At 36.5% G+C, this 25,620-nt stretch overlaps 1 protein-coding gene across 2 annotated transcripts in view; it reads left to right on the top strand.

Moving 5' to 3' along the window:
* Window positions 1–25,620, top strand: part of ADCY8 (adenylate cyclase 8) — a 117,239-nt gene that overhangs the window by 45,020 nt on the left and 46,599 nt on the right. For both annotated transcript variants that reach the window (XM_021542361.4, XM_021542360.4), the window contains exons 3-5: window positions 4,280–4,410; window positions 6,847–6,958; window positions 17,555–17,682. In XM_021542361.4, coding sequence (XP_021398036.1) covers window positions 4,280–4,410; window positions 6,847–6,958; window positions 17,555–17,682 — 371 coding nt within the window. The remainder of the gene's footprint in view (window positions 1–4,279; window positions 4,411–6,846; window positions 6,959–17,554; window positions 17,683–25,620) is intronic.

The following is a 25,620-nucleotide window of genomic DNA, read 5'->3' as shown; positions in this document are numbered from 1 at the left end:
CTTCAGGTTAAAGGTACTTTTAAAATTTATTTACTCTAAACTCTGACTGCTCCATCTTAAACACTGTAGATGATTCAAGTCATGAATGGTTATTAGAAGAACAGTTCACCAGTTCTTTTCTAGCATTCCTGTGTTGCTATTTTCTTTTTTCTGTGTCTTTTCTTTTGAACAAAGACATGTCTTTTCTTCTATGTCTTTTCTCTCTTCCTTTTTAAACCATTTACCACTGCTGCTTTGAATTGTCTCCACTTAGCCCACTGCTCAACTAGTAAGCTTTCAAAAGATCCGGGTAATGGAGTTTCCTTCACCCTAGAGTTCATGTTTTATTAGTGCTTTCTCTGTAAGAGGAGTTTTTTCTCATGTGCTTCCCTCCAGCTCTGAAAATGTCTTCCAAGAGAGACTGACTAGAAATGTGAGGACTCTTTGATCATGTAGACAGTAAGGTACGGAGCACAATAAAAAAATTTTTCTTTTCCCTGGGATACTGCTTTTTTGTACATGACCTCCACATATTTGTGCTGTTCTTCTAAATCTGTATCAAAATGTGTGTAATAGGAGCAATAGTATTTAGGTAGCTTGAAGGGGAGCTATAAGGCAAGGATCTTTATAACAAGGGAAGAGTGACCTGACACTCATTCTTGAAATAACGGAAAATCTTTCTTGACTGTTGGGTTGAAGAAATGTGATGTGAAGGACCTCTGAAAAGGACATATCTTGGTCCAGAGAGCACTAAAATCAGCTGTAGGAAAACAAAGAATGGAAATGATCCACACTAGAGCCCACCTCAGTTCTCACCTTGTAGAAGAAGCCTGGTTCAGCATCCCCACCATCTCGTCAGTGTGGTGTGATATAAGAGTAGCTTGGCAAAGCAAGGGACATTTGACATGTTTCAGTACCAGAGAATTGATGGTAACTGAAGTGCCTCAAAAAGTGTATATAGTTACACACATACACATTATAATGCTGTTTTTCTTGCAGTGCTCTTCCTTAGCACAACATACATCATGCAGAGAAGTGACACGAGCTGTTCATGAACCTTAAATTGTGATTCTGACAAAGGCTCATCACACGCTTCACTATTAATGGAGAAGGGCTGCTACAGAGGCAAAGTAATTAACTTCAGTTTTATGGGTCATTGCTAGATCTTATGTGCAGGCAAGAAATTTAACTTACCTTAATGAGTAGCATGAAGGTTAAGATATCAAGTGTCCTAGGCACATTTTTCTAGGCTTAGTGAACATGTGCCAAGCCAACTATGTTTTATTTTAAATAAACCTTCTAGAGGTATTGCTTGATACCCCCTTAGGTGAATGCAAATAAGGAATGTAAGATTTTCCTTTTGGAAAAAAAGTACATTCTCTATTTAAGCCATATATGTATGAAGTAACTGATCTTTTTTTTTTCAATGTTCTCTTATCATAGATTTCATAAACAGCTCAAATCAAGCCAGGATTTCCTGTTTACTTTCTATTTGTTTTTTACTCCCCTTTGTTTAAAAGAAATTGTATTTCAATTTGTTATCCTTCATGGGTAAGATAGGAAATAACATATTTCTTTTTGCAATAAAAAAAATTGTATTAGTCTGAATATTTCTTCACAAGAAGTCATTGGACACTTTATCCATGCAACTCCCTGAAATACTGATCTGATTTGTTCAGAAGGTGGTTTTATTTTTGGTCATATTGAGCTATGTATCTTAATAGTGAAGGACTAAGGAAATCTAAGTGCCTTCTGTAATAGAAGGCTTAAGGACACAAAATTTAAAAAATATTTCTGGCTTCTAGACTATCAATCAACAGCTTTTTGCTAGCATGCCATCTTAAGAAACCATGAAACCTTTGCCCTTTGCTTGTGAGTGAAGCTACCTGAGGATTAGATTCCTGTGAAACCTGAGTTTGCAGGAGTATGTAGGACCTCCTAAGGGACTGGTTTGCTTGTTGCTATCACAAGCATCACATTCAGTGTTTACACATCAGAAGAATGAAGGATAGCAGAATTCCCAGGTGGAAAGGGTGGAAGAAGCCAAGACAAATCAGATGTGCTAAAATTAGAACCACCTTGTATGGGGAAAGAGAAAGTCTGAGCTTGGTATTTCCCAAAATAAAGGATGATCTCACTGCATTATAGTTCACAGCCTGCTCTGTATCAGCTATCACTCATATAATCTTTTGTTTCTTCCTCACAAAGACAGGTCTTGATTTAGCAAAGGTTTGTAGACTATGTGGATAAATTAAATATTATGAAATTCTCAGTTCTCTCATGTTATGCAGGAAGGAGCACCTTCTTGGAGGGGGGGTGCAACATTCCAGTGCTCCAGTGGTGAAATACTCCAATGCTCCAGTGCAGCTTTTGGCTGCGTGTGTTTTCTCATCTTAAACAAACATACAGTTCACCTCAGCTGGTGCTGCCATCTAGACAAATGGGGGTGTTTATCCACAACATATTTCCATCAGAGCTGAAAATTGTTTACTAACTGCTGACTAAGACTGCTCAGAGTGAGAATTCTTCATGGTCTACACTGTGAAAGTTGTAAGTTAGCAGTGATATCACTTCCTATGAAAACTAGGAAGGAATTCCTTCATTTATTCAGATGTTTTATCAATGGCAACATTTCATCCACATACCACTGAATACTGCTGGCATAAAAAATCATTCTTTTCATTATTAGTTTGCTTGTCTCTCTGATTCCATCTATCATTCCTCTTTGGCTTTTCTTGTTCCCTCTGAACAAATTTTCACCCTTGAGAAAGGACACAACACACAGCCTGTGTACTATGAGACTATTTTATATCCTCCTGATATCAAGTTGCCTCAAAACAAATTCAACATCGGAGAGGAGAGGAGAGGAGAGGAGAGGAGAGGAGAGGAGAGGAGAGGAGAGGAGAGGAGAGGAGAGGAGAGGAGAGGAGAGGAGAGGAGAGGAGAGGAGAGGAGAGGAGAGGAGAGGAGAGGAGAGGAGAGGAGAGGAGAGGAGAGGAGAGGAGAGGAGAGGAGAGGAGAGGAGAGGAGAGGAGAGGAGAGGAGAGGAGAGGAGAGGAGAGGAGAGGAGAGGAGAGGAGAGGAGAGGAGAGGAGAGGAGAGGAGAGGAGAGGAGAGGAGAGGAGAGGAGAGGAGAGGAGAGGAGAGGAGAGGAGAGGAGAGGAGAGGAGAGGAGAGGAGAGGAGAGGAGAGGAGAGGAGAGGAGAGGAGAGGAGAGGAGAGGAGAGGAGAGGAGAGGAGAGGAGATACATGCTAGTAACATTCTCTTCTTTAGTTCAATAAGATTTCAATATTTGCAATCCTGTAAAGCAGAAGAAAAGTAAAAAATTGTAGCTTTGCTTTAGAGTGATTGGGAGTGATAAATTCCAACACTGGACAAAGCTTTCTAATGTGAAAATAAAAAAAAGGGAGACTGAGAACAAGAGGACAGAATAACAGTATTTTAGTACAGAAAGATTATTACAGAGAAAGCAGCAATCAATATTTATCCATGCCAAATTTGAAAGGATAAAAAGGTTTAATTTGCAAAGAAACAGATTTGGGTTGGATACTTGCAAAAATCTGTCAAACCCGTTAAACTGATGAGCCACTGAAGACAGTCTAAAATCTCTCAGGGGATGATCTAGGGTTTTCATGAAAGAATTTGATTACTTTTTGAGGGCTTGCCTGGCTGTACTAAGATGTGGTTAGAGCACAGTGCTAATAACCATGATTGCCGGTTTAATCCCATATTGGCCAGTCATTTAAGATCCTTGTGGGTCCCTTCCAAATCAAATATTTGGTGAAATTCTGGGAAGATTCTGGGGTTAATTATATTATGGCAGGGCTGGAAACAGCACTTGTGTGGATATGTATATATCTCTTTATACGCTAATACTAGAAGTATATGTACACTAATATGCACTATTACACTGTGTTTGTACACTAATAATAAACTAATATACATTATGAATAAGCATGCATATATAGATATATAAACATATGTCTCAGATGTTTACTCTTCCTAAGTGTTCTTGAAACACATGCAAAATTAATTAGAAGTGTTGAATATGTTCTCCAGTCTTCCTAGTCAAGAGAACTGGTTTGAATGGCTGCATGTGAGCTCATTTTATTCTTCTTTACCTAAACCAGCAGTGTCCTGGACTTTGGACTCAGGCTGATAAAGTGAATCATCACAAATGGCCTGAGCTAGAATTTTTAGAGAATAGTGTCACATCTCAAATAACCAGTTATCCAGATCCTTAAACTGGGCATTGTGAAATACCAGTTCAGACTGACACTGGTTTCCTCTTTGATTTAGGAACGGCTGGTGCTCTCTGTGTTACCACGGTTTGTAGTCCTGGAAATGATAAATGATATGACCAATGTAGAAGATGAACATTTGCAGCACCAGTTCCATAAGATCTACATTCATCGTTATGAGAATGTCAGGTGGGTGAAGTAGCCTTTCTGTAATGTTTAAGGTCTCAGATGTTGCTAAATTACTCTTGTCTGAGGGTTTCCCTTCTGTTGTTTTATTCACTCATAAATCAGAAAATTAGTGTACCCTTGTTTAGTATTTGAGCAGAGAAGCATTTTGACGCCGCCTTCTACTCACCAGCATAGCTGAGTCTGGACTATTTGTGTCTTTTTTCACTTTTTTTTTTTCACTTTTTCACACTCAGTTCACTTAAGTGGTCAGGATTGCACAGGAAGGGGAGCTCCCACACAGCTGTTGGACACATATTCTTCCACAACCTGATGGTTCACACCACACACTAAAAAATGAGATGGAGGCCTGTACGATGTTCTCAAAGATGGTAACCAGTTACATGGTTCCTCTGTTTTATAGCCATTTTCATTTGATCAGTCTTATTATTATTTTCTTAATCTTTATTCCTCTCTCTATTTTTTTTCTTTACTGAAATTATGAGAAGGGTGATAATTATCCTATGAGTTCAATTACTCCAGATAATTAGTCCTGATTGTACATTTACACCAGAACAATCAACTTTCACTCCATGACATTACATAATCTTGGTTTTATTGTATTTCCTGAAAATCAGAATATTTTGTTAAGCCAATAGCATTTTCCATAAGTTTTTCCCAAAACACAAGGGTAAATCATTAAGTGACCATCTTTGAAATCATCATTGAAGGAAGTGAAAAATAAGCATGGATATGATGGTGGATAGTTTGCTTGGGAAGCAAGTACTTTGGCTTTCAATGAAACCAAAATATAACTTTGTCTGGACAAGTTCAATAAAAATAATTTGCACTTCTGCAGAATAATAAATTGATTATCTGCTGCTTCTGTGGCCATGCAGTAGAGCAGATATATTATTTTATTAAATCTGATTGAAAGTACCAAGGACCCTCATAACAGTTTGAGTTGCACTAAATTAAAATGTCTTCCATTAACCTTTTTCATACTCAGAGTAAGTGTTGCTGTAGAAGAATCAAAATATGTAGAAGATGGCCCTTCCGCTTTAATGGAAAAGGGCTGTAGACAGGGTGAGAAGTCAAAACATATTTTATGCTTGAAAGCAATTTGAAATTAAAATTCTGCGTGCTTTAAAATACAGATACTGGTTGGCTTCTATAAATGCTGCCAGAAACTAGACCTTTTCAAAACAAGGTTTCATTCACCTCATTTTGTTTCCTAAATGTTCAGTACTGAACACTACCTTAACCAATAATATATGAATCCTTAAAAGTAGCATTCAGTTAGAAATTTTTGTTGGCTTGAAAATTAAAAGTGTAGAAAGTAGTAGTTTGAAAATCTTATTTTTGTAAATTTAGTCTATTATTACTATTCATTACTGTTCGAGTAGCTTGGTACTTTACCTTTTAATTTTATTACTTCTCCCTGGTAAAAATCTTACCAAGTTTGCAAGCATCTTGTTCAAACCTCACCCAAACCTTTACCAGTCCATATACTTGAAGATATGTTATCAGTCAACCTGATCATTACTGTATTTCTTATTGCTTACATTAGTAATTCTCAGACGCTGTCAAATTGTGATCTTGTTCACCACAAGTCATCAGCTAAAGTGAAACAAAACTGTCTGGTACTCAGATCATAACACAAATTATTAGTTGACCTTCAGGTGATAACAAGGTTTGTGGCTGAATACTATGTGTCTTTTTGAACATCACTACTTTATAAGGTAGCTAATTATTTCTTTGTCTAATAATCACTGAATTATTACATGCTTTTTTTCTGGGTGGGATCTTGCTCAATCCCCTTTGTGTGTGTTTATGTTTCTCTATATTCACATGTGGTCATTGTAGGCACAGTGATCATTAAAAAGGCAAGAAAAATAACTGGATGTTCAAACACAGGTTAGAAGTCTGTGTGCAAGTAGTTTGTTAATTGAGATCCTACCACAATTTCAGGCACACAAGTTGATACACCTAAATTCAAAGTATGATCACACTGGGCACCCTGTAAAGCCAGTAGAATGAAAAAGGAATTATCCAATTAAAAATTCATAACTTATAAAGAGAGTACTATAGCTCTAACTCAGGTTCTTCTGTCAAATGCATAAAATGAGGCTAAATAAAACTGGCCTTAGCCTGGTATATATCAAGACTGTCACAGATTTGTCTGTACTCTTAGGATTTGAGACTTGTATGATTTGAAAATCTAGAATTGCATGACTTCTATTTTTGGCAAAACATTTTCTCACTCTTAGAAGTATTTTTTTTAGTTCATTCAATATTTATATTCAGTACTCCAGTATGTACAGAAGTATAGAACAGAGGTAGCGTTACTTCAAGGATAATAAAATAACCCTTCCACTAGTAAAAGGCTAGAAGGTAACAAAACATTCAGTAATTAAAGGAAACAGATGGAAATATTAATATGTTTTCTTTTTTTTTTAGCATTCTTTTTGCAGATGTTAAAGGATTCACCAACCTTTCCACAACTCTGTCAGCCCAGGAGTTGGTCCGAATGCTGAATGAACTCTTTGCCAGATTTGATCGACTAGCACATGTGAGTTCAGCACAATTTATTTCCAAAAACACAAAATCAATTCCACGTTTGAGAGGTTTGGGAAATACCCTCTGATCAATTTGAACATTATATATCCAGATCCTCCCCACAGGGATTTTATACAGCAATTGAGATTGGAAGCTACTGACAAAGTTATATGAAAAATTATAAGTTCTCATAGCAAGTGAAAACAGGAGTTGTCATCAGAATATTAGGTTTCTGTAGTGCTGGACAGAAAATGGTATGAAAGCAGATCACCTACCACAGTTTCTAAGGAAGCTTCATACTTTGGATTTTTGCTGGAATTTTTTATTTAAGACCCTATCTTTATTTGTCTTCTGCAAAGTGAGGAAGGTTAAAAGATGTATTCATTTAAGGTCATCTAATCAGTTTTCACAGTCATTGCAATGGTTAGTTAATAACAGGGTTTATAGTTTTCAGACTGGATTCTGTCTAACTCAACAATGAAATTAATTAAACACAGCAGAGGAAATTATTACATCAGGAAAATTAGTTGCTCCTTAATTAGCACTGGTCAGAAAAAAATGAAGCACAAAAATACTAGTGGGACATGCTCAGTTTTTCTAGGCTTGTATATTTTATTTTTTCATGTTTCTTTGGTCAAAATTTAATTTATTGTGGCTATCTTTAGTTGACTAATAAGTCATCTAAGTGGAGGCAATGAAGTACATTTCATGGAGTTTATTTTATAATTTATCCCGGCAAATGTAGGTACATACTATGGGAAAGTGCTAATTGCACTGAATATCATAGCCCATGCTATCTATTTACTATAAAGGAAACCTAAAGTGGCTTGGCCTGATGTAGAGATTTTCATCCTTCACTGTCTTTTATACACTGTCTATTTCTGAATTAGTGTAATGGGGTATTTGTACAATATTGCACAGTATCAGTAAGATCCTTGTGGTTTTCTCTCATCTTACACATTAAGGTCAAGAAAAGCAAGTCTTCCATAATTATTGAAATTTCTTTTCAGCTATTTTTATTTCAAATAGCAATATGTTTTCTCTTATACCGAGTGATGTCACAACCCATTGCCTGGGCAGTGGCAAATTAGTAAATGCAACCTATAATATCTACTTTGCAAACAAAAGCCCCTCGTCAGTACTGGTCTACACTGTAAACGAAGCTAGGTGAAAGAATTACCTCAGCCCTGTCTTTTAGAAAGCTCACAGGAGTAATGCCTGCATTTGTATGGTTTGACAAAAAAAGCTGCTTTAACTGAAGATATATTTTTACACAAAATAGAATGTATGTATGTCACAGAAATATTTTAGGAAGACTATGTATTAAAAAATGCTTTATTGCCTTGCTTCACATTTCAATTTTGGCTAGAATTCATGATCATTAATCATATTTTGTAACCATTCCATAAGCTATATTTAACCAATAGTGATTTTGTATAGAATGACTATATCCAGAAAAGGAGTTAGGAATAAGGAATGCTTTTATATTTAAAAGTCTAATCCAGTGAATCCTCCTTCACTTGCCACTTAACCCTAATGTCAACTTCCTGCTTGTTTGTTTTTGGGTTTTGTTTTGTTTTGTTTTGTTTTGTTTTGTTTTGTTTTGCTTCTATGGGAATTGAAAATTTTGCTTCTTTAGATGCCTAGACATTTTTCCCTTCTCTGCAACTTGTCACACATCTCCACTTACACCTTCTAAAAATCTTTCTGTTGCAGTTCTAAATTCATAAAACTTAATGAAGAACATTGAATATGCCACACAATAATATATATGCCAAAAATGTAGGTGAGTTTATTTTAAAGAAACGGTAATAAATATATCAGTCTGTTTTACATAGGCAAGAATTTCTTATCTAGAAATCTCTGATCTGGGATGAAAGAACATCTATGTCTGCAAAAGAGGATGTCATTATCAGGATGATCACCTCTCAAGTGAATGTCCCAGTCACTAAATTCAAGACCTTCAAAACCTAAATTCAAGCATGCTCCTTCATGCATTTCCTTTCCTAGTCTGGGAATTTACTTCTCTTTTTAACACGTCATGGAGTAGACTAATCCACTGGTCTAGAACAATCCTCTGAAAGGTGGAAAACATAGGGAAGAACCACTTCAGAAATTGAACAGATTTTGCCTGCAAAGCTTAAAGTCATATCATCATGAAAAAATAAAATTTAGTAAAAAGAAAGACATCTAATTGTGTTCCTTATTTGTGGGTTCTGTGACCTGGATGTCATGATACCTGTGTGATGCTCTGACAATAGAGATGCCTAACACAGAGGAACCTCTCTTGCTTCCCTAGAAAGGGCTTGGTGCTTCTGTCCACTTCAAGGAGACAAATTCTCCCTCTGCACTTTACAGGAAACCAAGACTCCGCACTAGACTTTTATGGAGGGGACCAGCTGCATAAAATAAAAGGGTCTAAATCTTATATTGAACTTTGCCTTTTCCTTTTGGAAATTTTGGAAATGTACCCTGAGTGACCCTGAATTTTAAGGACTTGTGAATTACATGGATCTGTCAACCTACCGATTTGATATTGCATAAAGCTTTCACACCCTAGTAAAGGTGCGCCTTTTGGAAAAATTCCTGGTCTTCATCTGAATGCACCAAGAGATGATCTTGTTTTAATACTGGTCCATCTTGGTAGTATTCCAGTGCCTTAACACACTCACTGTTTATTCAGTATGGGTTTTTCTCTTTTGATTTTTTCTGACTTTGAATTACATCCATTGATTCTTGCTCTGGCCAATCATTCCCAGACAAAAGAACCATTTTGTAATCACTGACTTCCTCTGAGAATGCATCTGGATGCTTTGATCAGGGGCTTCTCAGGTTTCCTTTGGATAAAAGAAACAGACCAAACTCATAAGGTTTTACTCTGTAAGATTTATTCCTTCAAATAGTTTTGGGGACTACTGTTCTGGAACACCTCCTCTTGTTGAGAATTCCTTTTAAAGCACTGAAAACGTGTTCCTGGACTAACCTCCATGAATGTGAAGAAGGCAGATCATCACAATTCCTCCTAATCTCTCTTTCCTCAATCACTGTCCTAATGCCATGTTTCTGAACATATAGTGATAACACTATTGTACTGAAAAATATTATTTTTGGGTTTTCTGGTCTTGCTGTCACATTGTGACCACTATGTCTACATGGTAATTGTTTATTTTTTTGGTCTTATTCCTTTAGCAAATGTCATTAGCAATAGTTTTCTACTTGCCTGTAGATCCTTTACAGGACTTTCAGGAAGTGGTCTTTTCAAGGCCACCCTTGAAGGATCTTCCACTAAGGAGGATTACACAATCACATATAGATTTCAGATCTATCACTTAACTGGTTCTTAATCAGCTTAACTAGAGTTATCATAACCCTTTAAAATAGTCACTGTTACTCAGACTCTTGGAGTTTGCTAAGAATTACCATCAAAGCAAAGAGGTCAGTTGCAGAAAACTTGAGGCAGTTTCTTTAGATTTTAAGGAAAGAAAATGTATAAATCCCTATTTACTTCTAAATAAAAGTATTAAATTCTAATCTCATATAAGGAATTGTTGGATCTGCTTGAACATCTTATACATATCATATAATGTTAAAGAAGATATTTGCACAGCATACTGAAAAATGTAATTTAGCTAAGTTTCTATTTTCTCTTATTACGTTTTATTAAGCAATAGAGAACTAATGAGAAGTCTGATTCTTTTTAATCTTCTCTAAGTTACTTCAAGTTTTATGGCATATATTGATGCATATAATTAATAACAAAAAAAAAAAGAAATCCATAGTATCTGTATCATTATCACAAAATAGTCTGAACAAAAATTAGAGCTCAGTTCAATATCTCTTCCAAGAAAAAAATGTAATAATATGTTTTTACAGCTACTTCCCATTTCTAATCACTCTGTGATATTTGTAAAAGATTTATGGTTATTAAAGAGAAAAGTGACATTTACAAAAGGAGAAAAATAAGTTGGCATAAAACAGAACTGAAGGAAACATTCCCTTATAGATACTTCATCTACTGAAAGGCCTAAACAGAAACTCAATTAATATTAATACTTTCCTTAGGCAGAAATTTGAGAAGAGAAGGGAAATGAGATGACATTCAGCAAGATACTTAAGCCTAAAAAAAGTCCTGCCTTGGTGAAGTAATAGTTATTTTTGATGTTTGTTTTTCCTCTGCCTTCTCTGCAGTGCTAGATGCCAGCCAATACCATGATTTAAATTATCATATTTCTGAATTCATCTATATTCTTTGTAGATTCAGTTTCAGATACAACAAAGAGGAAAAGGAACTTATTAAAGGACTGATGGGTGTTTTGTTTATTTTCTTTCAAAGGAGGCAATCTTTCTCTGTAACCTCGGTTAAATTGTCTCCTGTGGTGCTGCAGACAATCTGTCAAAAATTCCTCCAATAGTGTATTACCAATCTTGTGACTGCTGTTTCCAGGGGTGGAACCTAACCTGACTGCCAGGCTCCACAAGAACACACCACCCCATAGCCCCAATAAAATACCTGCACCTGTTGAAGACTGGAGGGTTTTGGGAGTTTTTCTGTTCCTTGATAAAGACACTTCGTCTGCAGTGCTTTACTGTGCCAGGCCACATTTCAGCTCTGAACTGGCAGTGCTTTGTTCCGTGGTGAAATTATCTTCAAATGTATCCCACAGGATTCCAGAGACTTCCTAAAAGGTCTTGTTTAAACATACATGCCAGGTGTGAATTTTTTCATGTGTATATGTATGGGGTGCTGTAGCAAGTAAAGGGATGGAGTGAATGCTCTTTTTACAGTGTTTAATTCTGAGATGTTTTTCCTCCCAACCAGTGTCAATAATTAATTGGCTCATACTAATGAATAAACAACCTTGTTTACCATATTCTCCCTACATTTACAGCTTTTCAGATGGTAAAGAGCCCATCAAAAGCCCTAAGCAGTCATATAAACCCCAGCCCAAAAAACACTTTTAGAAGTGATAGTATACATGTTTTTATGAAAAAAGTCAGATGAAAATGTCAGATTAAATAAAATTTGTTTCAAATTTTCCAGTGATTTATAAACTAAGAATTACTCAGATTCAACCTCCCCCAAAAAAGAAGCCCCACTTGGTGCCTAAACTGTGATTTGAATTAAATTAGGCTTTTCAAGTATATTCTTGGGAATTCTCCAACTCATCCTTAATAGAATCATAGAAAATTAAGGTTGGAAAAGACCTCTAAGATTAGCTATTCACCTAACACTTCCACTACAGGGCCACTACTAAACCATAACCATGTCCCTAAGCAGCGCATCCACGTCTTTCAAATATCTTCAGGGCTGACAACTCAACCTCCTTCCTGAGCAGGCTGTTCCAATGCTTGGCAACCCTTTAGATGAAGACATTTTACCTAATATCCAATCCAAATCTCCACTGGTGCAACTGGAGGCCATTTTTTCTTGTCCTGTCTCATTGCTTGGGAGAAGAGACTGACCCTCACCTGGCTATGACCTTTTTCTTGGCCACCTGGGCACACCCTGCCTCATGTTCTAACGTTGTTGACCAGTATCCCATGTACCTGAAGCAATTAAGTTCTAGAAAATCCTAAGGGGCAGAATTTCCATGCAGAATTGTTCCTGCCTTAGCTAGAAAGAAACACCTTGAATCTTTCTCAAGGGGATTTCTGTCCCTGAAATCACTTAAAGCATAGTCTTCTAATTAACGTGAGCTGCCAAGGCAAATTGCTTCACCAGACACAACAGTCACAGCAGTTTTCTTCTACAATATGTCAAGGAACAAAGCTGTCGATATTATAAATTATAAAGCTAATTCACCAATGTACCTCAATTCCTTCTGCAGCATGAGAGACCTAAAACTTATTTTTTTCTGGCAGCACAGAGAAATTCTAACTATTCCATTATAGGTTATTTTAAAGAAAAAAAAAATCCCCATTCCTTACACAGTATGTTAAAATATGTAGAAAGTGTTTAATATAGGGCCATACTTAGTTATTCCCTAGTTCAGGCAAATGAAAGACTGCCATATTTTTCCCCTTATGCATATAAAAATTTAAAAAAAAAATCTTTGTAACTGTGTATAATATCTGATCCTCTTTTTTGCCTACGTGACCAGGTGTGAGAACTCCTCTCCATCTGGCTCTCTCAAGGTCCCAGTTCTCTTTTCCAAAGTGACAGAGCTGCAGTAGAAGGAATTTGGATTGAGCTCTCTCACCAGCCCACCCTAAAACAGACTGCTGATTAAGAGCTTTGGCCTAGCTCTCATTCATGCTGAGAAATGAGGTTTATCCAGGTTTCCTCTGCCTTTAGCACATGTTTCAGGAACTGAGCTATTGCACACAAAGGCCAAGTCCCTTCCTCCTCCCACTCTGGCAGCCTTTTAAAAGAAGACTTAGGTGAATGACTTCTCTTTGTTCTCCAGTTCAATTGCAGTAATTTTTCATCCCCAGTATTCTAAACTTTGAGCTTGAAATTATAAAACTTGCCAAAAATTTTCTGTGGTCGGTTCACTGTCCTATGGGGTTCCCTTCAAAACTAGGTAAAATGATTAATTCAGCACTGGCAGAATTGAAAAAGTGGCATAGCTTATAAAACAAAATCACTTTTTTTCCCTTGTCAGAAATTTAGCCCAAGGAAACAAGAAATATTAATGAAGTCTCTGACTGTGTCTTTCAGTAACTTGATATTTGAGCAACTCATTTCTGCAGCTCCACCTTATGCCAATTTGCTTTGCTTCCTTTCCAGTCACTAGGGGTATATTTAATAAGCTCAAACATAAATCATTCACCACATACAAGGTAATTATTTATGAAAAATCCACATGTTTTCTTTTTCTCTGGATTTAGGTGAATTGGAAAAGGATTTCTTATCAATTGCAGTTGAATTAATCTAGAATTATTATTAAAAATAGTTGGGTGTTTGAGTCTGTTTAATATCCTCAGGCAAAAATTCTGATTTAAATAGATCTTGGCAGAATCAGGCCCCTTAATCTTCCACTTGCAGCAAATGAAAAGCTGCAAACAAGGGGAGAAAAGAGCCCCTGTTTGTGACATGCTGAGATTTTAATTGATCCCTTCAATAAATGCTATTAATGAAAGAGTATTGGAAGGGGTGTGAGACTGATGGATACTGATATGAATGTCTTTATAATATTAGCTGTCATTTACATGCCCAAGGACAATTTCTAGAATATGAGAAAGGGAAGAGGAATAGAATAAATTAAAGAGGAGATGATAATAGCCTCAGAATGGTATAAGAATTTAACACTGTTGTGAAAACTATTTCCGGTATCAAAGTTTCTGTATGACAATTTTCTCTTATTTAAATAATTTACCCATTTTACAGTTTCTTCATATCTATTTAGACTTTTCATTCATTTTCATTTAATATCAACTTGCCACTCTTAGATACCATTGCAGTGAGATGATTTTAGGAAGTGGGCTTGAGTTTTACAGTGTGAGGAAAATCTTGATTGATACTAATATAATTTTATACCACTGAAAAGTGGGCAGGCCCTAACAAAACTCAGTCTCTGATTTACAACTAGAGCATGGCTGCCCACATTATCCATGAATCTAACTTTAATGTTCTTGTACAACCAGCCCGACAAAGCTTTGAGTCTAAACTGTAGATGTGATTAAGCTACCGAGTCATTTGAGGGAATCTCAGGAGATCAGGCACTTTGCCTCTGCCACAGGCAGATACCATTATCCTCCTGTCCTTCTTGAGAGCTGTTGAATTATCTTCCTCTAGATGAAATATTTCCAGTGATAAAAAGCCCATAGTTTACTTTTTAAATGAGTATGATGGGAATAATTAGGGAAGAATAAAAAATGGAAAAGCAATGTAGTCAGGCTGTAACACAGATCACATTTAGCAGTCGTAATAATTTGATTAACAAGAAAAAAATAGGAAGACAAGGAGTCATTTAAAAGCTCCCTGTAGTTTCTTGTGCCAGTAGAGACACCTTGCCTGCCCCCTGCAATGTTCCACAGGACATAAATCTTATGTCATATTTTTTAGTCCTGTGTGGGTGTTTCTCATACCCAGGGTCTTACAGATACATGGTGAGTTTAGGTACAGAGAGCTGAACTGAAGCCCAGCCAACAGCTTTAGCTGTGAGCTGAATTTGTCCCCAGGCTTCCCGGCTGCCTTGCCTGGCTCTCCTTGGGCTCCGCTGCCACCTGGCACAGGGACACCTGACGCAGTCACCTCCGCTGGGTGTGGCACTCCCTAGATGCCTTCCTGAGCTTTGGAAAATGAGCCAGGTGACATCACATGACAAGGAAAAGAAAACATTCATGAGGAGTTGAATGGATTTCCTGTTTCAAACACATGCACTTACATTTGCATATATCAGACCCTCATTAGCAGATCTTGCCATGTCTTAAGATTCTTATTCTTACAAAAACACATCCCTCCGAAGTTTCTCTGCTTTATTCTGAATTTCAGACATGCAGGAAGGTGATAAAAGTCTCATCTGAATTTACTGGAAGCAGCACTTCAGCCAGTTTAAGTGAGGCATTAAGAATTAAACAAGTCTTAGCCTATTGAGGACTATGGTCTTTAACTGTGCTGAAATAAATTCTCACTTAATAGGAGTTTTCCATATCATCAGATAGGTATAATAAATTCTGGAGTTAAAAATGTAATTAAAAATAAAAATATAATAATAGCTGAGATATATATTTCTTCTTTCTTTTATTCCAGTCTTTCCTAAACATTGACTGTTTTTCCCTTTCCCCCCCTCTATTCTATGATGATGTTATTATTTGTAAAGTATTTGTAGTAGCTCTGAATAAAGCACTGCCTTTTGATTTATTCCACCTCAGTCAAACCGATATGACATTATACACGATCCTTTTACTTTGTAGATATAAAAGCAAACATCAGTTATAGTAAGAATCAATTGAATGGGACCTTTAGAAAAGCCCAAGAACTCTAGAATCTGTGGATTATATTTTCTTCACTTTACATTTTATCTAAACAAGGAACACAGAGAGAAGCTTAAGGAAGCCCACTTACTGTTTGACATGCACTGATTTATACCATTGAGTCCTACCTACTTGTCAATTAAAGTTTATGTTTCATAGTTTCACTCTATAATTAAAAAAATAGGTGGAAAATGTGGTAACATCAGATCTCTAGTTCCTTCCATTGAGGGGAGCAGTTTAAAAATAAAAGTTATTTTGGAGGAGTTTAGGATGTACAATTCAATTTGAAGCAATATGAAAAATTCCCCGTGTTCTTGTGTAGATCTGCAGAGGGGCTGAAAAGAAGGAGGAAAGAGGAGAGTTACATATGAATTTTGACATTTTTGAAGCCTGAGTTCAGTCTGGAATTTTGTGTGAAACTTGGATAGCAAGGCATTGCTATCCATGGCAAACACTGGTTTTAGCTGGAGACAACCAAAGCTTCAAACACAGTCAGTTCCTACTGATGGTTTAAGAAGATTTTAGGGTGAATTACCTTACTTTGGCCACATGCCCAGAGCAGATTTTATCCTTACTGGCATGCTTAAGGCTTCAGCTGAGTTGTCAAAAATCTTTGGGTAAAAGTGTGTAGATTCCGTGTGTCACCCCAGGATTGTGCAAGGCTTGTCTGAGGCTGTCTGCAAACCTTCATTCTTCCTAAGCAAAACTTTGAAGGGAACCCATGCTTGATTCCTGGGAGAAGCAGCATTCACACTTGCCCCTAGGTCTTATTTAATTTTTTCTTTTTAAAGGTATGTTACTGCAGCCTTTACTGATTGTTTATTAATATTACACGCAATATTTCAATGACTCTTCTTCATAAAAACATTTCCTTGTTCCTGTGCATTGATTGCCTCCTGTGAGGGCCCAACAGCAGAATACATTGGGCAAATTTACGGGTAAACTAGGAATCACATACTGGTCTGGGAACTGCAAAATTTCAGCAACTCAGGCATTTCTGCTCACTAGAAAATGATCTTCTAAAATAATTATCAAATCACACAATAATATTATGTTTCAGTATGTAATGATACTGTTAATATGTATTTTAGAAATTAAATTCACTATTTGCTCTTAGGGTAAAGGGTATCTCTAGCTGGATGCCAAATATTATTTCTCCACAGCATGAGCTTGATGCAGGACAGCTTCTCTGAGATCCTTGCCATGCAGATACTTGATCAGTTTTGATAGTGATGGGAATACTTGAGTGTGACTGCAGAAAACTGTAGGCGGGAAGGGATTTCAGTGGGAGGAAAGAGGTTTTTCATTTATTTCCAGTGTAAAAAGTGGACAGGAAAACATGCCCTGGAGGAGCATAGCTTAAATTGGGTTATTCATTATCTCAGCTGGCATTTCTGAATCCTTGGCCTATGTTCCACCTAGTCCTGATAAAACCTTTCGCCCCATGAGCAAGAACGTCTCTGATTAGCATAAAAGAAAAATCACTATAGCCTTTATTTCTGCAAATGTAAATGTACTTTATTTCAAAAGTTATATATATCACAATTACACTAATGACAAGCAGGAAACATCCAGAAACAAGGTGGGGTTCTTTTTTTTTAACAGTAATTTTTCAGCCACTTTTTACTTTCACTGTAAAATTATGAAAAAATATGCAAATATTTTCTCTCTATGATACATTTGTATATAGGAACATCATTGTCTCAGAATAAAGATCCTGGGGGATTGTTACTACTGCGTGTCGGGGCTCCCAGAACCTCGCCAGGACCATGCACACTGCTGTGTTGAAATGGGGCTCAGCATGATCAAAACTATCAGGTAATGCCTTTTTCTCCTCCTGATTCATTGTTTCTGGCAGTGTTCTGAACTTCTTACCTGAGAATGCTGTCATTAGACAGGTAATTATTCTGTTGATTCAAAAATCTCAACATTATCACTGCAAAAAGGACTGGACTTTTGCTCCATGTAATGCGTGGGAACAGCTATTAAAATTATTTTATTAACCTGTGCTACTTCAGAGATGTGACACAATAGCTGTGTGTGCAACTGAGAGGCTTCCCAGTGCTTGGCAGTTCTCACTTGTTTCAATTTCAAGAGGAGACCGAAGAGACGGAGTCTGAATTGCTTCCTATAATCCCTTTAATAAAATTAAACCACAATATAAGCACAAAATAGACAGCTTTGGCTATCCTTTAACTTGGAAACTAGCTCATAGACAAACTCATAAGTACTGAGATTTTCCAGATGAACAAATTTTACCTGCTAAATTAGGTTCTTACTTAAATTCACAAGCACTGGAAGTATTTTAATGAAGGAATGTGTTCCCATCATGTAAATATAATTATGCTGCTGTTAGATTATTGTATTTTGATGCAATTACAATTAATAATAATAATCATGTTTCAGCAGCCTGTGGGTAGGGCTTGTCCAATGAGTTACCATGATACTGTCTGACATCTAGTACTCCAAGAGAGGCTTTGTCCATCTTTTTGAAACATATGGGGTTTTACTGATACAACATATTAATAAATACATTACTGTGCTTATCATATTCAAATACTTTTTCTGTTGTTGTCTTCCATAAAACAGTGTTGCCTAACACGAGCAATCTCCCCTTTCCCTGGGTATTTTGCTGTCCATTCTCTTTGTCTGCTTCTTGTCCAGAACTCTTTGCCCCTTTTATCTGGGTGTCTCTCATGACATACATCAGACAGTTAATGCACACTGCAGCTGCATTACTGAGCTCTTAATAGAGAAAGAATTTGACTAAAATTAATTAATGGAAAATGTAACTGAATAATGATTATGCAACAGTGATATCTAAGAAGGCTGGATTCAATTATCACAGGCTAAATGTTGAATAAAGTAATCAATACTTTGCTTCTGGAATCCCCACAGTGAAAGTGAAATATGAATTAGAGAACACAGAGATGAAAAAAAATCTACCAGCATTGTTAAAATTTTTTGGATACACACACACATCGAATCTTTGCATTTCCTTGGTAACACCACCTGCAGACAACCCATTGTAAGCTCTTTTTCTTCTAAGACAGTAAATTTCTCTCCATCTCCTTACACAAGTGGAAGTCTGTAACATCCTGTGCCCTTCAATGAACAGGGTCTTGAAGGCAGCAATCCAGTAGCAATATTGCTCTATTTTTAGTATCTTAAATGACAGCTACAATCAGTCGGAGCCATGACACCAAAGTCCATCAGAACCTGGGTCATCCGTCACAGACTGATTCAGTTCAGATTACCCCCAATTTATTTGATAATCCCAGTATCTGATTTTCTGTCTATGCAATGAGGATGGTTCTTCCCCCAGGCTTTTCTGTTCAGAGTATAGGAGCCTTATGTTGCTTATCTTAATGTGTGTTCACAAAGCTCACAGGGACAACCAATCCTGCCATGGAATATTAGAAATATTTCTGCCCCCATTTCTGAGAGAATTTGGAGTTAGCTACAGTCTTAATTAAAATTAAAGTAGTAGATATATGTTTCACAGGGAGGACCAATCCTGCCCTGGAATATTAGAAATACTTCTGCCCCCATTTCTGAGAGAATTTGGAATTAGCTACAGTCTATTAATTAAAATTAAAGAAGTAGATATATATCTCACACAAAATATCCTCTTTATGAAAGTGAGTTTTTTATCACATTGGTCCCCACAGAATTTTACCATATTTAAAAACAACAGAAATTACATTTTGATTAATAGAAAAATTTTATCACCATCAGAAAATTTAATAAAATAAATCTTTTTAAATCTAAAATAATAGGTAGATGACCTAAGATATGCAAAATCATCATTCAGATTGGAGAGCTGCATTAAAGTTATACAAACATTTCTCTCCATTCACATTGGTAATGTTGTACTGACCAGTACAACTCTTCTGGTGAGGCAGCACCCAAAAACCCCTGTTATCTCAGGATACCATTGCTGAATACTCCTTCTATTATCCTTGATGTCTCCATGGTCAAAGGGAATGAACAAAAATGTCAGATCCTTTCATTACACAACATGTAAAATAAATCTACATGGACAGACTGTCTCACAAGGGACTTCTGAGTGCTTTCCCACAGCTTGTATCCATACAGCTAAATTGTTAATTTATTGTTAATTGGGACTCTACAATTTGATTTTAAGCTTGAGTCTTGCAGCTCCACTACTCTTTTTGCAGATGAAAAGAACTGTTTAAAACTCAACAGAATAATTCAAGATCATTATTTTCTCTGTAATTTTTTTGCATCACCATGCTTGGTTAAAAATCCCATAAAAGAAGCATTAATATTGTTGTTCCAATCTGTCTTTTTGTTCTTTGCTCTCTTAACTGTTGAGAACAATCAATGGGCAACTTTCAACCACAGGAAATTTCCATAGAATCAGATATTTATTCCAAAGTAAGGCAGTTTTGCTTCACCACATTTGGGCATGAGAAAAAATCCTTACTCCATCTGTGCTGCAAAACCCAAAGACCTGTAAATTCTGTTTATCTGCAGCTGGAATGTTAATTAAAGTATTAATTCACAGCTCTTCACAAGGATTTTTTTTATTCAACTGGTTTTCACATCTTTTCTCATGCAACAATAAATCTCATTTTGTTTAATTTTATTGTATCAATGCCTGTCTTTACTGACTGTTGATGGAAATGGGATTCCAGTGGAATGTTTAGTCACAAGATGATAATTCATTTTAACAATTATCACCCAGCTAAGTTTTTGTCAGGGATAACACCGTTTTCTCAAATATCCTTATTCCTAAAATCTCTGTGACTGGGAGTAGAGAGGAAGGGAAATTGTGTGAGACTCAGCTCCTCAAGGACTCACTTTCATACTGTAATGATGGAAATGGCACAATGTATATAACAGAGGAAATTCAAAAAACCTTTGTGCTGGCATATTTGTTTGGTAAATCAAGGAGTCCTGAGTTGTTTCATTTGTTGGATCGTTTCCCACTAAAATCATCTGAAAGAGTAACTATTATGACAGACTAAATGGTCCCAGCATGCATTATAGGCTAAACTCCAGAAATTAAATAACAGCTTGTCTTCATTAAAAGTCTGTAATTAGGTACTAATATTAGGGTAAATTAATGAGAGAGGGAGAAAAAGGAGAACTAAAAACCCAAACAAAACCCACAACCAAAAATACCTCCACTATTTTAGAAGACTGACTGCCTTGGCAGGTTTTCTGCTTTTAGCATTAAAAAATTGCTTTTATTGCTTTTATCATCATCTGTTGAGTATTAACAAAAATCATGAAGTGATCAATTCTTGTTAAACAAGTTATTCAGGCAGTAAAAAAGGCACAAATTGTTTTCATATTCCATTATTTATAAATTATTTAGTTATGTAATCATATATTAATATAATTCATCCAGTTCTGGATTCCTTCCATAGATTATTTCTCCTGTTATCTACAAGGCTCTTCCTACGATGCAATCAGCTCTGATTCACAAAAGAGAGCATGTATTCACAAACCCAAAAACTAAGGCTTAACTTCATTTCTGCATGGTGGTGGAAAGGGATATTGTGACATAGTCACAAGTTCAGCCAGCACTTTTTAGACAATTCTAAGATTGAATATAGGTTTCTCACCAAGACTTGATCATTTGTCACCTCCACATGTCTGTTTCACCCACTGACTCTGAATGGAGAGAACATCAGAATAATTTGCTTTCTCTGTTTTTGCTGTTGGATGATGATATGAACTAAATCAGGTTGAGATGAATGAGTTCATGTACTTCTGTGACCTCTTTCCTTTGAATGCACCATGAAACACAGTCAAGGCCACTTTGGAAAAATGGCATAGGACTGTGTGTATATACATATATATGTATATGTATACATATATGATTATATAGATTTTTATAATATACTTTTGAAATCAAGAAGCAAACTTCTAATCATATTGTGTGTGGTCCCTGATATTGTATTATTTTCCTGTTTCTCAGAGCAGATTAACATAAGAAAAATTAATACAGCAGTATTAGCTCTGCCTATGTAGCTACAGTTTCTGTCTGAACTCGGAACAAGTCAGGTATATTAGTGATAGGTCTGACAGTATGAAACTTCTCCAGGTAATAGTTTCTGCCTACATTAGATTACAGTTCTAAATCCAAGGTAAACTCATCCTGGTGCTATATTAAATTGGCTCCCTGGGAAAATATCTACATTAAATTGTAAATTCAACTTGTGTATAGTTCATCTACAAAATTTTATATCCCACAAATCACATTGCCTGCACTGTACAATTCAAAGTGTTCAGTAGCTTAGTGTATCCTGTTACCTAGCTTTTTTTAAATAATGGATATCTCCTTCCCAGGCATGACACAGTTCCCAGAGTCACTCTGAAAAGATCACTGCCCACGCTTCATCTACTATCCTGTCACGTCAGCACCAAAAAGCATTTGAATTCCTTTAGGAAAATTCCATAATTCTGTTAAGTCCAACCAAAATGTTCCCTATATAACCAAACCTCATGATCAAAGGACATTTCAGGTAGCAGGAGACACAGGAGATCACCTGTCAATTCCTCTACTCTCAGCAGAGTCAGCTTATTTACTTCAACCAGAATACATGGACTTTCATATTTCACCTGCATGAGGATAATAATGACCAAGTTTTGATGGTAAATTGAAAAATCCCAGAGAATTTTAGCCATCACTAAGAAAAAGTGGAACAGACTGGCCAACTCCACTCTTCTGAAGTCATTCACTTCCAAAATCAGGAAGTTGCATTCAAATTACCTACTAGAAATGGTCTGGAACAGGATGTGAACGGGCTTGTTGAGAATGAAAAAGCATTCTCTTTTAATCTCAAAGCATAGTAATAACCTTGCACAATTGAACTGGTCAGTACAGAAGCTGCCCATGTCACTCTCAATTTTCAGGGCCTGAATTCCAGGGTATTCAGATTTTTGACAGCTGCAGAAAAGGTTGAAAAGCAAACTTTTGGCTCACCTTCTTCATGCAAATAAGAAAGGTTTCAATTAACACCACAAAAATCAAATACCCATCAAAGAATGCTGACCAGGAGGAAATGCCAAGATCCAATTAAAATCATTGAATATTTTTATCTCTGGCTAGACTGAAATGAGATGAATAGCAAAAATAACACCAGTCACAGTTACCTCATCCTGGATAAGATATCAAAGCACTTGTGAGGCAAAGAGGACTGCTTTATAGATTATCAATAATGCATCTTTGTGCATTAACTTTTTCAATGTATCTACAGAAAGCCTGTGAAGTAGTTGAAGAAAATACATTTTTTTAATTAGAATCTTCATTGACAGTTGAATAAATTTAAGAGAGAGAAGAACTAGATGGGGAATACCTGAGATTTTGCAAAACTGACTCTCAATTTTTTTTCCTCTACATTTTTTATCTAGTACATGCTATTATTTCTGAGGATTTTTTTTCTGAATAAATTAGAACTACCGCTGTTGATGAAGGTGATCCAGGCTTTGTTATTTCAGGCTTTTTTTTTTCCTGTACTTGAATGTAAACAAGGCCTCCTAAAGTATGTGGTAGTCTGGCTGCTAGAGAGTTATATTTGACCATTATTAAGTTCAAGTTCTCTTCTTTACATTATTCAGAAGTCTTTTCAACCCACATCATTCCCAATTTTAAATAAAAAGAATAATTCCATAACTTCTTACATTCTAGCAAATCACCTGACTTTTAAACTTTTTAGTCTTTGCAGAGAAATTTTGAAATAAAGTAAACTGTTTATTCTTTATGAAGACTATTGTTTTCACAACAGGTTATCAGCACTTCTGCTTTCACTCTTGTGTTGCAAATAATAAAGTAATTTGAACAAGAGTAGACCACTCTTTGATATGCTTTGATTCATGTCCTCGACAGGGCTGTTTAAATATATTTCAGACTTCATGCAATCAAGTCCCCTCCTGCAATTATTTTCCCACCTATCCACATAGGAGCATGGGCATGACAAGAGGAGGATGCAAAGACAGAGCCCTGCATGTGCACCAGCACTGCAGCAGACAAAAACAGAATGTTCCTCAGCCAAGGGGTTCAGGCAGGGGGCCAAATACCCTCTGTCTGCTGATAAAGAGCTGAGATCAAATATCACCTGAGCAGCACATGAAGAGTTGCTGGGAGACTGTGAAAGACAAATAAGGCAAGGGGGAGAGGTCCTTGATTAGTGTCTGCAGTGCACTGCAGGAGGTGGCGTGGACAGCACATCTGTGTGAGGTTTAGGACAAATGCAGAAGTCCTTTGTGGCTTATGGAGGATGACAAAGCCTTCTCAGCCCATCACCATATTTTTATGACAGAGGAGAAGTTAACTCCAGGAATCCTTAGTGAGCACTCTGGAAACAGAGGGGAACATTGCTCAGTTGCACCAACATTTGTACCTCTTCGGTGATGCCTGCATGTGTTAGTTCTCATAGAAGATACAAATACAAGACTGCAATTTACAGTATTTAAAATGAATAGACTAGACTAGACTAGACTAGACTAGACTAGACTAGACTAGAATAGAATAGAATAGAATAGAATAGAATAATCAATTTTAGTTGGAAGGGGCTTACAGTGACCATCTACTCCAACTGCCTGCCAATTCAAGGGTCACCAAAGTTAAAGCTTGTTAAAGGCATTGTCCAAATGCCTCTTGATCATGGGCTTGGGGTATCAATCACCTCAGTAGAGAGCCTGTCACTGTTTGGCCACAGTCATGATAAAGAAATGTTCCCTACTGTCCAAGCTGAACATTCACTGATGCAGCTTTGAGTGATTCCCATACATTCAGTCACTGGACCCCAGGGAGAAGTGCTCAACATCTCCTCTCCCCTTCCCCTCCTCAGGAAGCTGTTGGAGAGCAACGAGGTCACACCTCATTCTTCTCTTCTCAAAACTAGACAAACCTACAGCATTCAGCTGCTCCTCACAGGACATGACAGTTGGTAAAATAGAAATTAAATTGATAAAATAGCATGTGTGTCTATATGTATAGAGAAAGATTACATAAATATAGGCTATTAAAACATTTTATTAAACTTAAGCCTTTCTTATTGATTGCATTTTTCAATGAAAAGCTTTTTGTTCACTTTTTCCTCTAAATACAATTATCTTTTATTTCAAGATAAGGAAATCCAAACATAAAATGAGAAATAATTATCTTAGTCTGAACAAAAGGAAAAAGCAGACTGGGGAAACAATCATGTGAGGAGGACAGTTATGAGTGTCAGTTTAGATATTTCTGTATCATATAAAAATTATTCAAAAATTATTTAGAGATTAAAATCTCTGTGGTCTCACTTCTATTAGCTTCTCTCACAGCACTTAAAGTGCTTCAATGTGGAGGAGTTGTTGCATATCCCATCTTCCAGGGACAGGTAATTGTTTGTAAAATTTTAATATGTCAAGCCCTCTTGCTTTCATGAAATGAAGAAAACTATAAGCTCTAAGTATAAGAATGCAGATAAATCCCTTCTCAAAGTTTCTTTTTTTTATTATTTTATGATTAAGTATTTAAAACTTTTTTCTCTTAGATATCTGAAATATATTGGCTTCCTGATATGATAATCAGGTTCTGTAGGCAATCTATTGCACTGAGACTTATCATATGCCTGCCTTTCTCCAAGCTTATTAATACAAAGGGAAGGGAAATGACGAATTCCTTATTTTCAATCTTTCACATTTTTGTGCAACTAGTTTCCATTTTAGAACTCTTTGGTTTTTTGGGGGTTTTTTTTTCCCCTTACAAATTGAGCTTTTGCTCAATTGCAACAA

The sequence above is a fragment of the Lonchura striata genome, chromosome 2, assembly GCF_050655825.1.
Source record: "Lonchura striata isolate lonStrDom1 chromosome 2, ASM5065582v1, whole genome shotgun sequence".
Taxonomy (NCBI): Eukaryota; Metazoa; Chordata; class Aves; order Passeriformes; family Estrildidae; genus Lonchura; species Lonchura striata.
This window is presented reverse-complemented; position numbering and strand designations above follow the sequence as displayed.